The sequence below is a fragment of the Arachis duranensis genome, chromosome 5 (genome assembly GCF_000817695.3).
Source record: "Arachis duranensis cultivar V14167 chromosome 5, aradu.V14167.gnm2.J7QH, whole genome shotgun sequence".
Lineage (NCBI taxonomy): Eukaryota > Viridiplantae > Streptophyta > Magnoliopsida > Fabales > Fabaceae > Arachis > Arachis duranensis.
In genome coordinates, this window is record NC_029776.3 from 21,346,259 (window position 1) to 21,358,846 (window position 12,588).

The 12,588-nt window shown below is 34.1% G+C and overlaps 1 protein-coding gene and 1 pseudogene across 1 annotated transcript; one reads left to right on the forward strand and one right to left on the reverse strand.

The window, feature by feature from the left end:
- Positions 1-1,323: 1,323 nt before the first annotated feature.
- On the forward strand, positions 1,324-2,146 carry LOC107488825 (60S acidic ribosomal protein P2A). Its single transcript, XM_016109604.3, has 3 exons — positions 1,324-1,499; positions 1,625-1,851; positions 1,956-2,146. Exons 1-3 carry the CDS (start codon positions 1,412-1,414, stop codon positions 1,980-1,982), a joined length of 342 nt encoding a protein of 113 aa, XP_015965090.1. The 5' UTR covers positions 1,324-1,411; the 3' UTR covers positions 1,983-2,146.
- Positions 2,147-2,579: 433 nt separating this feature from the next.
- The window catches only part of LOC107488739 (protein DETOXIFICATION 29-like), a 28,730-nt pseudogene continuing 18,721 nt past the window's right edge, over positions 2,580-12,588 (reverse strand).

Genomic DNA, 12,588 nt, shown 5'->3' on the forward strand with positions numbered 1-12,588 from the left:
CCAGAATTATAATTATAAATTTTAACAGAGCCAAACAAAAAATAATTTTTTTTATAAAAAAATCAAAAGTAAAAATTTAATAGAAAAATATAATTATATATTTAAAATATTTGAATACTAAAGAGACTACAAGTAAGGAAATAAAAGGTAAAATTGATAAAAAAAGAATAAACTAAACCCAAAAGCTATAATTTCTAACTTTTTGTAAACGCACATTAAGAATGGCTATTGAAGAAAAAATTTAGCTGGAATGATAATGAAAATTGGCTTTGGCTTTGGCGTTTGAGAATACCGAAAAAGATAAAGTGTCTGCTCTGGTTTTGCCTCAACAACGGAGTTTCCATAGTTAGTTACCGGTTTCAAAGAGGTCTTTCTACTTCTGATTTTTATCAGAGATGTTATCTTGCTCTAGAGGATATTAACCACTGCTTTAGGACTTGCCAAAAAACTCGTCAGATTTGGATTAGCTTAAATTTGAGAATGACCGCTGAGAACTCTAGTTTAGATTTTGTGTCTTGGATTTGTCTAACCTCAATAAAAATGAGTTTCTCTTTGCAGTGGCCTTTTGGTGGATTTGGAGAGATATGAACAATAACATCTTCCACCAAGATGATCCATGGAGTAAGGAGAAATTTGTTCACTTAGTTAAACATGCTGCTCGAAATTTCTCTAGTGTTGTTATTAACCAAAAACATATTATTAGAGAACAGCAAACAGAGCGGCTGATTTAATGTCTAAGACTACTGTTTTAACAAGCAGGTGTATCTAGAGTGGTTACTGCCTCCTAATAATTTAGACATTATTATTAAAAAAAAATACTACTCTTTTTCTTAAGTTTTTTTCTTTGTGTTATGTTCAGTCACAACAAAAAACGCACATTAAAAACATAAAATTACGTTAACGTTTAGAGAAAAAAAAAGGTACCCAAATATAAAAGGAAGCCTTCAATACAGTCATACGTATTTCTCTTCTTTCTAACGTTAAACGAAACACAGCCTAACACGTTAGGCAAACACACATGTAATCCTTTTTTTTTTCTCTCTCTTTTTTTTTTGAATAAAACTTTGGCTTAATTTTATATATTGGACTAATATTTCGTTTGAAACATGTGTGCTGTGGCTACCGCCAATTCTAATGATTAATGAAGGCATATAATGGGCTTATAAGGGACCGGGGTATATAAAAGGCATATAATGGGCTTGTAGGGTCCGGGGTAAGCTGGCCCAATAAAGTATGGAAACAGCCCAACAACAAGGGCCACGTTGGCCACGTTATAAAACCCTAGGAGCCCATGCAAGGACTCAAACCCTAGCCCTATTTATAAATCTGCAGAACTGAAAAAACCTTCACTGTTGTTCATTCCCTCACCAGATCCACGCCGCGATTCGTGATACGTAGTTGCGGAAGGAACATGAAGGTCATCGCCGCCTACCTCCTTGCCGTCCTCGGTGGCAATGCCGCTCCTTGCGCCGCCGATCTCAAGGGCATTCTCAGCTCCGGTAGCCTTTTTTTTCTAATTAATCCTATTTTATTTCAATACATTTCTATTTTGCTTCGAAGTTAGTTGATTTGTGGAGAATTTACACCTTAATATTGTGAATCATGAAATGTATGTTTTGTTCAGTTGGTGCTGAAGCAGATGATGACAGCATAACGCTCCTTTTGTCTGAAGTTAAAGGCAAAGACATAACAGAGGTTATTGCCGCCGGAAGGGAAAAGCTTGCGTCGGTGCCTGCTGGTGGTGGTGGTGCTGTTGCCGTCGCCGCTGCTCCTAGCGGTGGTGCTGCTGCTCCCGCAGCCGCCGAGGCAAAGAAGGAGGAGAAGGTCGAAGAGAAGGAGGAATCGGATGATGTAAGAAGATTCAATTATTATTATTATTTTGGTTGCGTTTATTTAATTACTTTGGTTTTTCAAAATGATCTGATAATTTGGTTTTGGATTTGTTTGTGGTGCAGGATATGGGATTCAGTCTCTTTGATTAAGTGGTAGGTTGTTCAAACTAGAGCTTCTAAGTTTTGTCTCTTATTTTCGGGTTAATTGTAGTGATCTATGTGTTTGAAAGGATTTGGTTTATATTTTTATTGACTTTTATTGATGTTATGGAACTTCAATTTGGTAAAAACAGTTGAGTTTATTTCTTGGTTTAGTTTATTTTTGCCTGGACTTACGTTATATGCTAATTCAGTTAGTTTGGTCGTGACTGAATTAATAGGGGAGCAAATTATAGGGGCAGCAAATTTTGTAATTGTTAGTCATTAATTAGCCATCAATTAGTCATCAATGATGATTTGATGGTGTGAGATTGGTGTAAAATTTCATGCAATGATTTACCTTTTTCTGTCAGCCAAAATATAATAAAATTGTTGGCCTCCTAGACTTTTCCATTGAATAAAATATGGGTTGGGAAGTGATAATGAAAACTAATATCAAATATCGTGAATTGAATAATGAAGATAAATCGATTCGTTAAGATATAGATATACAATGACTGAATTTTATATGCTATTATGATCGTCCTAATTTTACAATGAAATTCCTCAGAATGTCAAAAAGATTTTCTGGCGATATCGAAATTCAATTTATTTTATGTCTTTTCTCGCGCAGTGTGTACTGTCATTCTGTGAATGTGCATTGATGTTGTAAGTCGAGCAGTTAGATTTTCTAACCTAAATTTTAACACAAGGGGTAAAATTGAAATATTAAATAAAATTAGAGATAAAATGTTCACTCAAATACTTTCTTTAATCAATTCGGATCTAGAATACGTGTTTGCTCTAGAATTATCAACCGTTGCTGCTGCAGTGCTACTTTCAATTAACAATATTTATATTTTCCTATGTCTGGATCATTCTTCACAATCTCGTTCTTCTCTGATTCGTTATACCCGCCCCACTTCTTTATCCTATTTCGGCAAGAGAGGCCTGCCATTCGATCAAAAGATTAGGCTCTAATAAAAATAGATTAATGTTATACGTTCAAATTTTATTATGAGTTAAGTTTAACTGAATTTAAAAATAAGATTTAGAATAATATTAGTTATAATTAATTTTTGTTATATTAGACCAATTTGATTAATAAAAAAATTTGGATGTGTAGTATTATTTATATTGCTATTTTTTAGTTTCACTCTTTTGAGTCTTTTCAACTACTAAGGTGTTTTGTATATTGAAGTTTTGATGGAAAAATATTGCAGGGTGTAACTTTGAACAGTAAATAGACTCGGTTATTCTTTAAATTCTTTTTTTTTTCCGACATTTTAATTCATTAATACATAATAGTAAATTGTTTTGATCCAACACCGTAGTAGAAAATTTTACCTCTTTACTCCAATTGGTTTTATAGACCATGAGGCTAAACACACATGATTGTAGGAAGGTCCTTGACAACATTCCAGACCAAATTCCCTAAAAGTCGTCAGGCACACCAAAAAAGAGTAGCTTACGATGACACCCATGTGAAGCTTGAAACCTAACACAAGTCCAAGGGGAACACCAAATAGAAACAAGCAATGTTTACATAAGCAACCATAGTCTGCCATCCTGCCCCAACTGCAACCCCTGAAACAACTAGCTGCACATTGTTAATAATAATGCATAAGGCTAACAATGGTGTAAGCTCCATAACGTGGGCTTTCACGGCTCCATCAGTTGAAAACAAGGAAGGGTATTGCTTCCTGAAGATGACAAGAACCATGGAGAGCAAGAATGCAATCACAAACGAAGTGATCATAGCAACTACTATGGTCAATTTTGCTGTTCTTGGGTGACTTGCCCCGAGTTCATTTGACAGCCTCACATTGCATGATGTTAGGAATCAAATTAGTTTTTATTAAAACTAAGCACATTTCTTTTAATTGTTGTTGTGTTGCATAGTTTTTCTGAAAAATGATGCATCTAAAATCGGACCAAACCTCACGGCTGCATTCATTCCGAAGGGCGAAGGCGAACATGATTGTCCAGCCCAAGATATTCATGCTGCAAATTCATCATCAGAAAAACATGCATGAATCGCCAGCATTGGAAAAGGTGAGCATTGAACCCATAAAAAAAAATTTGCTTTTTATTGTAAGATAATGTTGTGTAGTACCATATACTCATTGCATCCACCGAATTTCTGCATTCTTTAGATAACCAGCGAACAAATCAGGACCATAAAGTACCAAACTTCCAAGCTGCACAAGATTTTAAGGAAACATATAGAAGAATATTTATCTTTTGGGTAGATAAAAAAAAAAAAAACGTGTGATTATAATTTGGTAATAATATAAATATACAAGCATAGGCAGTACATAAATGTGCATATATATGAAAATGTGACGCACCAGAGCATAATAGCAGAGGCTAATGAGAGACGAATAAAACCAGAGACTCTGAAATGCTTGCAAGGAGAATCCCTTCCAAGTGTCCTTGCAACTTTCACTCATAATGTAAACCATTTGAGCCACCACTATGACACGTTAAGCATCACGGCAGCGCAGTTTTAGCATCAACACCCAGCTCAGCACTGCATGCGCCACCAACACCCCCGCAGAGATCCAAGCCATGACCATGATCTTGCTTTGTGCCTGTAGGAATTTTTGGATGGGGAAGTTCATGGAGTATGCAAAGAGTTGTGGAAGCATCCAAAGTGCGAATACTCCCACCACCTTTGCTATGGATGCTGTCTCCCCTATCAATCTTGGTAACTGGCAAGCAAACACATATAAGAAGCTAAGGAGAAGTGTAATGGCGTTGAGGATCACCCATGATCTTTGCATTAAGACTCCAAGCATTTCCAACTTTCTTGCTCCAAATGCTTGTCCGCATAGTGTTTCTAGTGCCTTCCCATTCCAAGCTGCATCATTGCAAAATATATGCAATTACTTTGACTCATTTTATTTAGATTTTGTTTCAAGGAAAAAATAATCTCTTTTTCAATTATGAAATATATGTGGAAATGTTACTACTGGTAAAGAAAAGTCTAAATAATATAGTTTATTTTCCAGTTGAAATGATTTTTTTTTGGTCGGAGTAGGAAATTTTTTGAAGAGCTAAAATTTTGAAATCCCTAAAACTTAGTAAAATACATATTTCAAACTAAAACAATAGATCCATAACATAAGTTTATTAGCAACAATATCAGCTTGGCGTTCTTATGGTATGTATAAAGTGGAGTTACTTATATTTTAGGGTAAAGTAATAAGTTAGTTATATATTTAGGCGTAATCCTGTTTTGTTCTTTAAGGTTTAAAGTGTCATGTTTAAATTTAAAAAAGTTTCATTTAACTTCAATGTAGTCCCTGGTGATGTCAAAGTTAAATAATTAATGGAATGTCCTACATGACAGCAGTACAAAAATAAGGTCGATAATATAGAGAACAACTACAAGCTCTAGAGGTACAAAATCAACTGTAAATGCATTAATACATTTATTTATCATTTTTTTATAATTTAAATGAAATATTTTTTTATAGAACTAAAGAGAATGATAAATAAATATATTAATGCATTTATGATTGATTTTGTGCCTCTTGAGATTGTACTTGTTCTCCAGATTATTAACCTTGTTCTTGTACTACTGTCAAGTAAGATATTCCGTTAATAATTTAACTTTGACCTTATTGTGGGACTACATTGAAGCTAAATGAAACATTTTTAGATTTAAATAGAACACTTTAAACCTTAAGAACCAAAACAGGATTATGTCTAAACATAAGGACCAATTTAATACTTTACCCTATATTTTATTAAGAACTTATATGGTATATACTTGGATAGTGTTAAAAAAAATTATATCCTCATTTAACTAAAAAATTCTTTTTGCCACATTTTAAGGTAATAAATGGTTAAATAATAAATAATTCTTTTTTGTTTATTGGAAACGCCATGTATTCTTTAACTTCTAGGTTTTAGCCCTTACTCAGCTATTATATAAAATTAAGAATGATTATCTAAATCAAGTTTTTAAGAATTTTAAAAATAGATATTTAGTCCAAAAAAATTAATATACAAAAATATCTTTAAAATTTTTCTTTGACAGACAAATTAATTCCTAATTTGCTTTTTTTTCATTTGTAATCGACAAAAAATAATGAAGTGACATGTTGGGGTGATGCAGATGGACAAATAAGTCCTCGCATTCCATTCCCAATCCAAACCAATTCAATTCCTCGCGTCTTAGCTAGAAATGCAATAATCAAACATGATTTCATCTGCATCCTTTCCTGCGTCTCTTCTCGCCACTAACTTCATTGGAAGATCCGTCGCTCCACCGTCTGTTCGTGTCAGATCCCGTCCGCTTGTCTCCTTTACCACATTATTCCTGTTGTTTCGATGATATTGTGTTCAAGGCTCAGAAACAGATTGATTCCCAACAAGTTGATGAGGATAATGCAAAGTCAGTGATTGACTTGAATGAAAATGATCCTCTGAGAGACAAGGATGGTCCTGTCTTGATAATATTGTAAATTATCAGTGCTCTCATGGACGAATTTCCTTTTCGGTGGCTAGAAGTCGCTGAGCTTCTCCCACTACTTGTCATTGGAATATGTCCAATTTTAGAACGTGAAAAATGTAGGGTTTTTTATTTGAATCCCACTATACATTCAAACAATTTTACATCCAAGACATTTAGTTTACGCCGCGGGGCTTCTTCTCTTCTTCTTCTTCTTCTTCTTCTCCTTCTCCTTCTTTTCATCTTTTTTTTTCATTATCGTCATCGTCATCGTCACCACCACCATACCACTACATCCATCTTCTCCTCCTCATGTTTCTTTTTTATTTGAATTTCTTTGATCTCCTCCTTCCTTTTCTTCTTCCTCCTCCATCATCATTATCGTCATCACCAACAATACCAACATTTTGCTAACATCTTTATTGATTCTGATTCTCTGTGGTGATCGAATGAACCAAAAATATAATCAAAACGAAATCATTGTATAATACCAAATAAACCGAAAATGGTCCATTATATAAATTCGAATTCAGAAACACCTGCGTCTCGAATGAACCGAAAATATTATCAAAACAAAATCATTGTATAATACCAAATGAACTAGAAATTGTTCATTATATAAATTCGAATTCAGAAACACCTGCGTCTCGAATGAACCGAAAAATATCTCAAAACAAAAGTATAATACCAAATAAACCAAAAATTGTCTATTATATAAATTCGAATTCGATGATAACGATAACGACGATACATATTAGAAGAAGACAATAACGATAACGATGATGATTATGGTGATGATGATGATGATGGAGGAGAATGATGAAAAGGAAGGAGGAGACGAAATTCTAATAGTGGGAGGAGGAGGAAGAGGAAGAGGTGTTGTTGGTGACAACGGTAATGAAATTAAAAAATAATAAAAAAAGGAGAAGAAGAAGAAGACGTAGCATCCGGAGTGAAGAACATGCGTGAATTTGAAACAAGAAGAAGAAAAGAAATGCGTAACTCAAATCACTTGAATAAATTTGGATGTAAAATTGTTTGGATGTGGAGAATTACTCTTTTTATTTTCAGAGAATAAATACGAGGAGGACAACAAGAAATGATGTCGTTCTATTGACAAGGATAGCGATTTATTTACACGTGGTGTCTAAGCGCGATATTTCATCATTTTTTTTGTTGAGTATGAACGGAGAAAGCAAGTCAAGGGCTAATTTATTTGTTGGAAAAAATTTTAGAAATATTTTTGTGTATTAATTTATTTTAAGATTAAAGTGTTTTTTTTAATTTTCAGAAATTGATTTAAATAGTTATTTTAAAATTAATTAATTTAATTAATTGCTAAAAATATAACTTCCTATTTTATTGGAAAATATCACTTAATTAGATTTAATTTAAATAAAATCTTAAAATTTCTTTCTTTTAAATTGTTTTAAACTTTTTAATATTCAAATAGGCTAAAACTAATTTTTCTAAAATCACTACAATTGTTTGGACATGAAAATTATGAATGACCGAATTATGAACACAAATAAATTTAATCTATGAATATAAACTGAAGGCTCTTCTTTCTCGTAGAGTAAGAGGGGAAAAAAAATTAATAAAACTCATGGTCACAGAAAAAACCATCAATTCTTCGAAAGCCATTGTTAATTGCTAACTAGAGTAGATTTCTGGGTAAATCTTTTTGTTTTTTGTTTTTTTTTTTGTTTCAGTTATGACGAAACTGAATACACCATTTGATCCTTCCTCTCTCAACTACTTTAATAATTTTTTTTTCTAGTTTTCAGAACGGGCATCAAAAGGGGCATTCTACGGTGCTATTTCTGCTGGTGCTGAAAGTATGTGGTATGGTAAAGGAGAGAATGTGTGGTTGTATTGCTTCTAAACTGTCGACAGTTTCTGTGCTAAAGCTGATCATGCTCAGATAGTGATGTATGTCGAAAATTTGGTTAGATGATAGTAATTTTGTGTTAATAATGCTAGTTATGTTATTGGACCTATTTTTGAGAACCCAGCAAAGTCTAATCTCACATTTAAGTGTGGTTGTTTTTTATTGTGTTATTGAACAAAAATAAAGTAAACATAATATATCACACTGAATTTTGTTTTTTGTTCTACGTTTTGGATTATGAAAATAATTTTTTAGACATAAACATTACATAATAATAATAATAATAATAATAATAATAATAATATTTAAAAAAAAAAAGGAGAAGATAGCTCTGAAATTAAGGATTTAGGGTATGAAGGGAGAAGGTGCTTCTTAGTGCTCTATGTTGTTGTAAAACCCATGTTATTTAGTTTTAAAATTTTTTTGGAATAAAAAAAATTAATAACTTTTATTTTTTTAAAAAAAATATTTGTTTAGATATTTATTTTTTTAAGTTTAATTATTTTTATTTTTTAAATTAAATAAGTTGAAAATTTTAAATAGTTGTATTTTGAATTTAAATATAACTTTTGAAAGTATATGTTAAATCGAAAAACTATGCTTAAACTTCAAATAATTTAAAATAATTCAAAGTATGAAATCTTAAATTTTTATGTTTGCGTTCAAAATGTTGTATGTTAAAACGGTTATAAAAAAACGCACCGGGTCAGTCGGTTCAATCGCTCTAATTATGAACCAGCAATAATCACGATTCGGTTAATCTCTTAAAACGGCATCTTAAAAGACCGATAGAAAATCGTGTTGTTGCCTGACAACTGGTCGGTTGAACCAGACCGTGGACGGGCCAGTTTGCAAACAACGGCGTCGTTTTGGGTAAAAGGCTTACTATCGCTGAACCAAGCCTATCACACTCACTCTCACTCTCACTGTCGTTCCTCTCAGCCTTTGCAGAATTCTGAAACAGTCACTCCCCTACCGCTATCCATCCGTCAATCTCAGCCTTCGTCCGTCCTCTCCAACCCCTCGTTGTCACAATCTCACCTCACCTTCAAAATAAACCTTCAGAGCTGTTCCCTCAAAAGAAACCCTAGCCTCCTCTACCGTTGCCCTCGTTCTTGTAACTGTTGTTGTTCATAGCGCCCAAGATCTTCGTTTGTTATTCATGCTCCAGCCCCTCTCCTCCTTCGCCAATCTGCAGCTTCTTCATCATGCTCATTGAGTCGGTGTGCTAAAAGAGGACTCTTCCTGCTCAGTCGCGCTTCGCCCGCTGTCCCTCGTCATACTCGTCATGTGGTCGCTGTTGTCTGTCACACCGGTCCTCTCTCTATCAAATTTAGGGTTATGCAGCAATGGGGTTTAATGTTGAAACCGTCAACATTAAATTTCAAGCTTGAGATTTAGGTAACAACTTTACTCATCTTGATTCAATGTAAATATTTTTGGCGGATTTGGGGTACTGGATTTGGAACCAGTTAAAGAGATTATTTAAAATTTATGCCAGTTTAGAAACTTGGCAACCTACGATCAGAAATTACTTAGTATTGGTGTCTCTGTATAGATCAAAACCGGTTAAAATTTGTGTGCTGAAAATGTTGATGAGTAAAAAAAATTATATTGTGTTGTTTGTGCTAAGGTTTTGTACTGCTGCATATTTGTTCATTTCACTACTTCATGTTTCAGGAATGGCTTTTGTTGGCCTCATTTTTAAAGTATTTGTTTTATTTTTAATTTGTTCTTAACTCATGATATGCTTTTAGGTCTCTAGAGGTTATACCAATGTTCCATGGGCAAAGGAAGATAAAGTTAAGGTAATTAGACATTGTTTATGTTATAATTTCTTAATACATTTCACGCTGATATAGAAGAAATTGTGCTTAAATTGTGATTGATAAAAGAAAAAAATAAGAACTTATAATTGATTGAATATGAATCTAAGTTCAATGAATTGTTGATTTATATTTCATTTAGGTCAGATCAAATTGTCCAAAAATACTCAAATATTTTGAAAACAAAAATTCTTTCAATTGTAATGTTGTTTCTTTTTTCCTTTTGGACTGAAAAATAAAATTAAAATTTTGTGGATAATAATAATAATAATAATAACTTGTTGGTGGTAAAAGCCAGATGAAACAAAGAGGGCAAAAAAGAAGCTAGAAGTAAGGCGCATGCTGGGAGAAGGTGGTTTCTTGTATTGCCAAAGATCTAAGGGGACAGTCCAAGGTTGACGGTTTCGGCGAGAACGTGAGAAACTGCAAGGGAGTTCGCAACCTGGGAAGCACATTAGGTAGTAATCGGTAAGCATGTAGGACAGAAAATGATAGTTTCGTATGTATTTTTTAATTATTTTAATTTTGTGGGGTGACATAGTGATATTTACTCTTGTTTAGGGTGGTGAAAATCCACTAGAAGGGAAAAAGGTGAAGTTTATTTCGAATTCAATATATGTATACATGAAGTGGTTAGTAGAGGTGAATCAGAGGTTATGAAAGAGTATATTCTGGTGGATTTATTGAGTTGTGTTGTTCATATTTGTGCAAGATAGTTTAATAATAAATTAACGAATTCAAAAATTGTTAAATGTATTTGTTACCGGTTTTGTATTTATTATACTAATCGTGCTGATTTTAGTAATAATTATGTATGCATGATTTAAATGGTTAATTGTTGGTTGGGGAATGCTATATATGCAGTTAGTTTGGGTAGATGAGTTTGGTTAGTAGGATTAAAATTAGGAAAATTTAGCTTCTGCAAAGCAGTTTTTATGGTAGTTGGACATGCCGCTAATTCTTGGGTTCAGTGACAGCAGAATTCAATGTTAATTTTATATTCCAAAAATATGTTGTCAACTCTTTTTATGTAGTTAATAGATTCTGCAGAATATATTTTTGGTTTTGTTGTTGCAACAGTAAAAAACTTGAGATTTGTGTTAGTTGATGTAGTTAATGTGTTTTATTTGATGTTGTTAAGTACAATGTGTATTTGATGTTATTGAATTTTGAGTATTTTGACGTTGCCATTTGATTTGAGCAAGTAAAGGTGATATGTGCCAGTGGTGTAATTGTGTGGATGGAGGCAAAACTAGATGATGGAGTTAACCGAGGTGCTGGAATTCAAGAAGATGCTAGCAGCGGAAAACATTTTGAAACAAACGAGAGACCGACTGGAGATGGTAAAGCTGATAGTTGTGATGAAGGCGTGGAGGGGGAAGCCACTGAATATCGAGACGTGCTAATGCTGACCGAAGCCGATATGATGAGGAAGGTGTTCTGCACGGACGAAGCAGCCTATGAGTTTTATAAGAGATACGACAAATGTCATGGGCTTGGTATTTACAAGGGTGACTCGAGAAAGGATGATAATAGAAGGGTGATTAGGAGGAGGTTTTTTTTGCAACAAAGCAGGGCTGAGATAGTGCAAACATTACGAAAGGCTTGACCGGAAGAGGGACCACAGATCGAAGACGCGCACAAATTGTGACGCAAAGCTGTCAATCCTATGGGATGAGGTCAGCGAAATTTGGAGGGTTAGAAAAGTTATACTAGATCACAAACATGATTTAACTCCTATGAGGATGGTTCATATGATCAACAGTTTCAGAGACATGAATTGTTCAGCTATGGCACACATTAATGGCATGCAGGGACATGGTGTCCCGACGTCAAAGATCCTAGGTTATATGGCAGGGTAAGCCGGGGGGGTATTCTCTGATGGGTTTCACCAAAAAGGATGCCTATAACTACATCGAGAAGACCAAGCAGGAGAAGACTATTGATGGAGACGCTAATGCCGCAATAATTTATTTAGAGAGAAAAGCGGTGTCGGATCCGATGTGCATGGCTAGGTACAATTTGACGGACAAAAATATGTTAGCGAACTTGTTTTGGGCTGATGGTGGGAGCCAGGTTGATTACCAACACTTTGGTGATGTGCTTTCGTTCGATTCGACTTACAAGAAAAATAAATATAGGAGACCTTTGGTAATCTTTTCTGGTTCGAACAATCATAAGCAAACAACCATATTTGGGTTTGGTTTGGTGTTGGATGAAAGCATTGGGTTATACACGTGGTTGCTTGAAAATTTGTTGGAGGTAATGTGCAACAAAAAGCCATCGGTGACAGTGACAGATGGGTGTAATTCAATGAGGGCAGCAATCAAGGCGGTGTATCCGGAGGCCACACATAGGCTGTATGCTTGGCATGTGGAGAAGAACATTACTTCAAATGTGAAGGATGAAGGCTTAAGACAACTTTTCACTAGGTGGCTG

What these genes read in the sequence shown, in the direction of transcription:
- LOC107488825 (XM_016109604.3), top strand. Translation starts at nt 1,412, where the DNA reads ATGAAGGTCATCGCCGCCTACCTCCTTGCCGTCCTCGGTGGCAATGCC. An exon ending in CAAGGGCATTCTCAGCTCCG is followed by an intron (nt 1,500 to 1,624) that starts GTAGCCTTTTTT and finishes TGTTTTGTTCAG; the next exon opens with TTGGTGCTGAAGCAGATGAT. An exon ending in AGAAGGAGGAATCGGATGAT is followed by an intron (nt 1,852 to 1,955) that starts GTAAGAAGATTC and finishes TTTGTGGTGCAG; the next exon opens with GATATGGGATTCAGTCTCTT.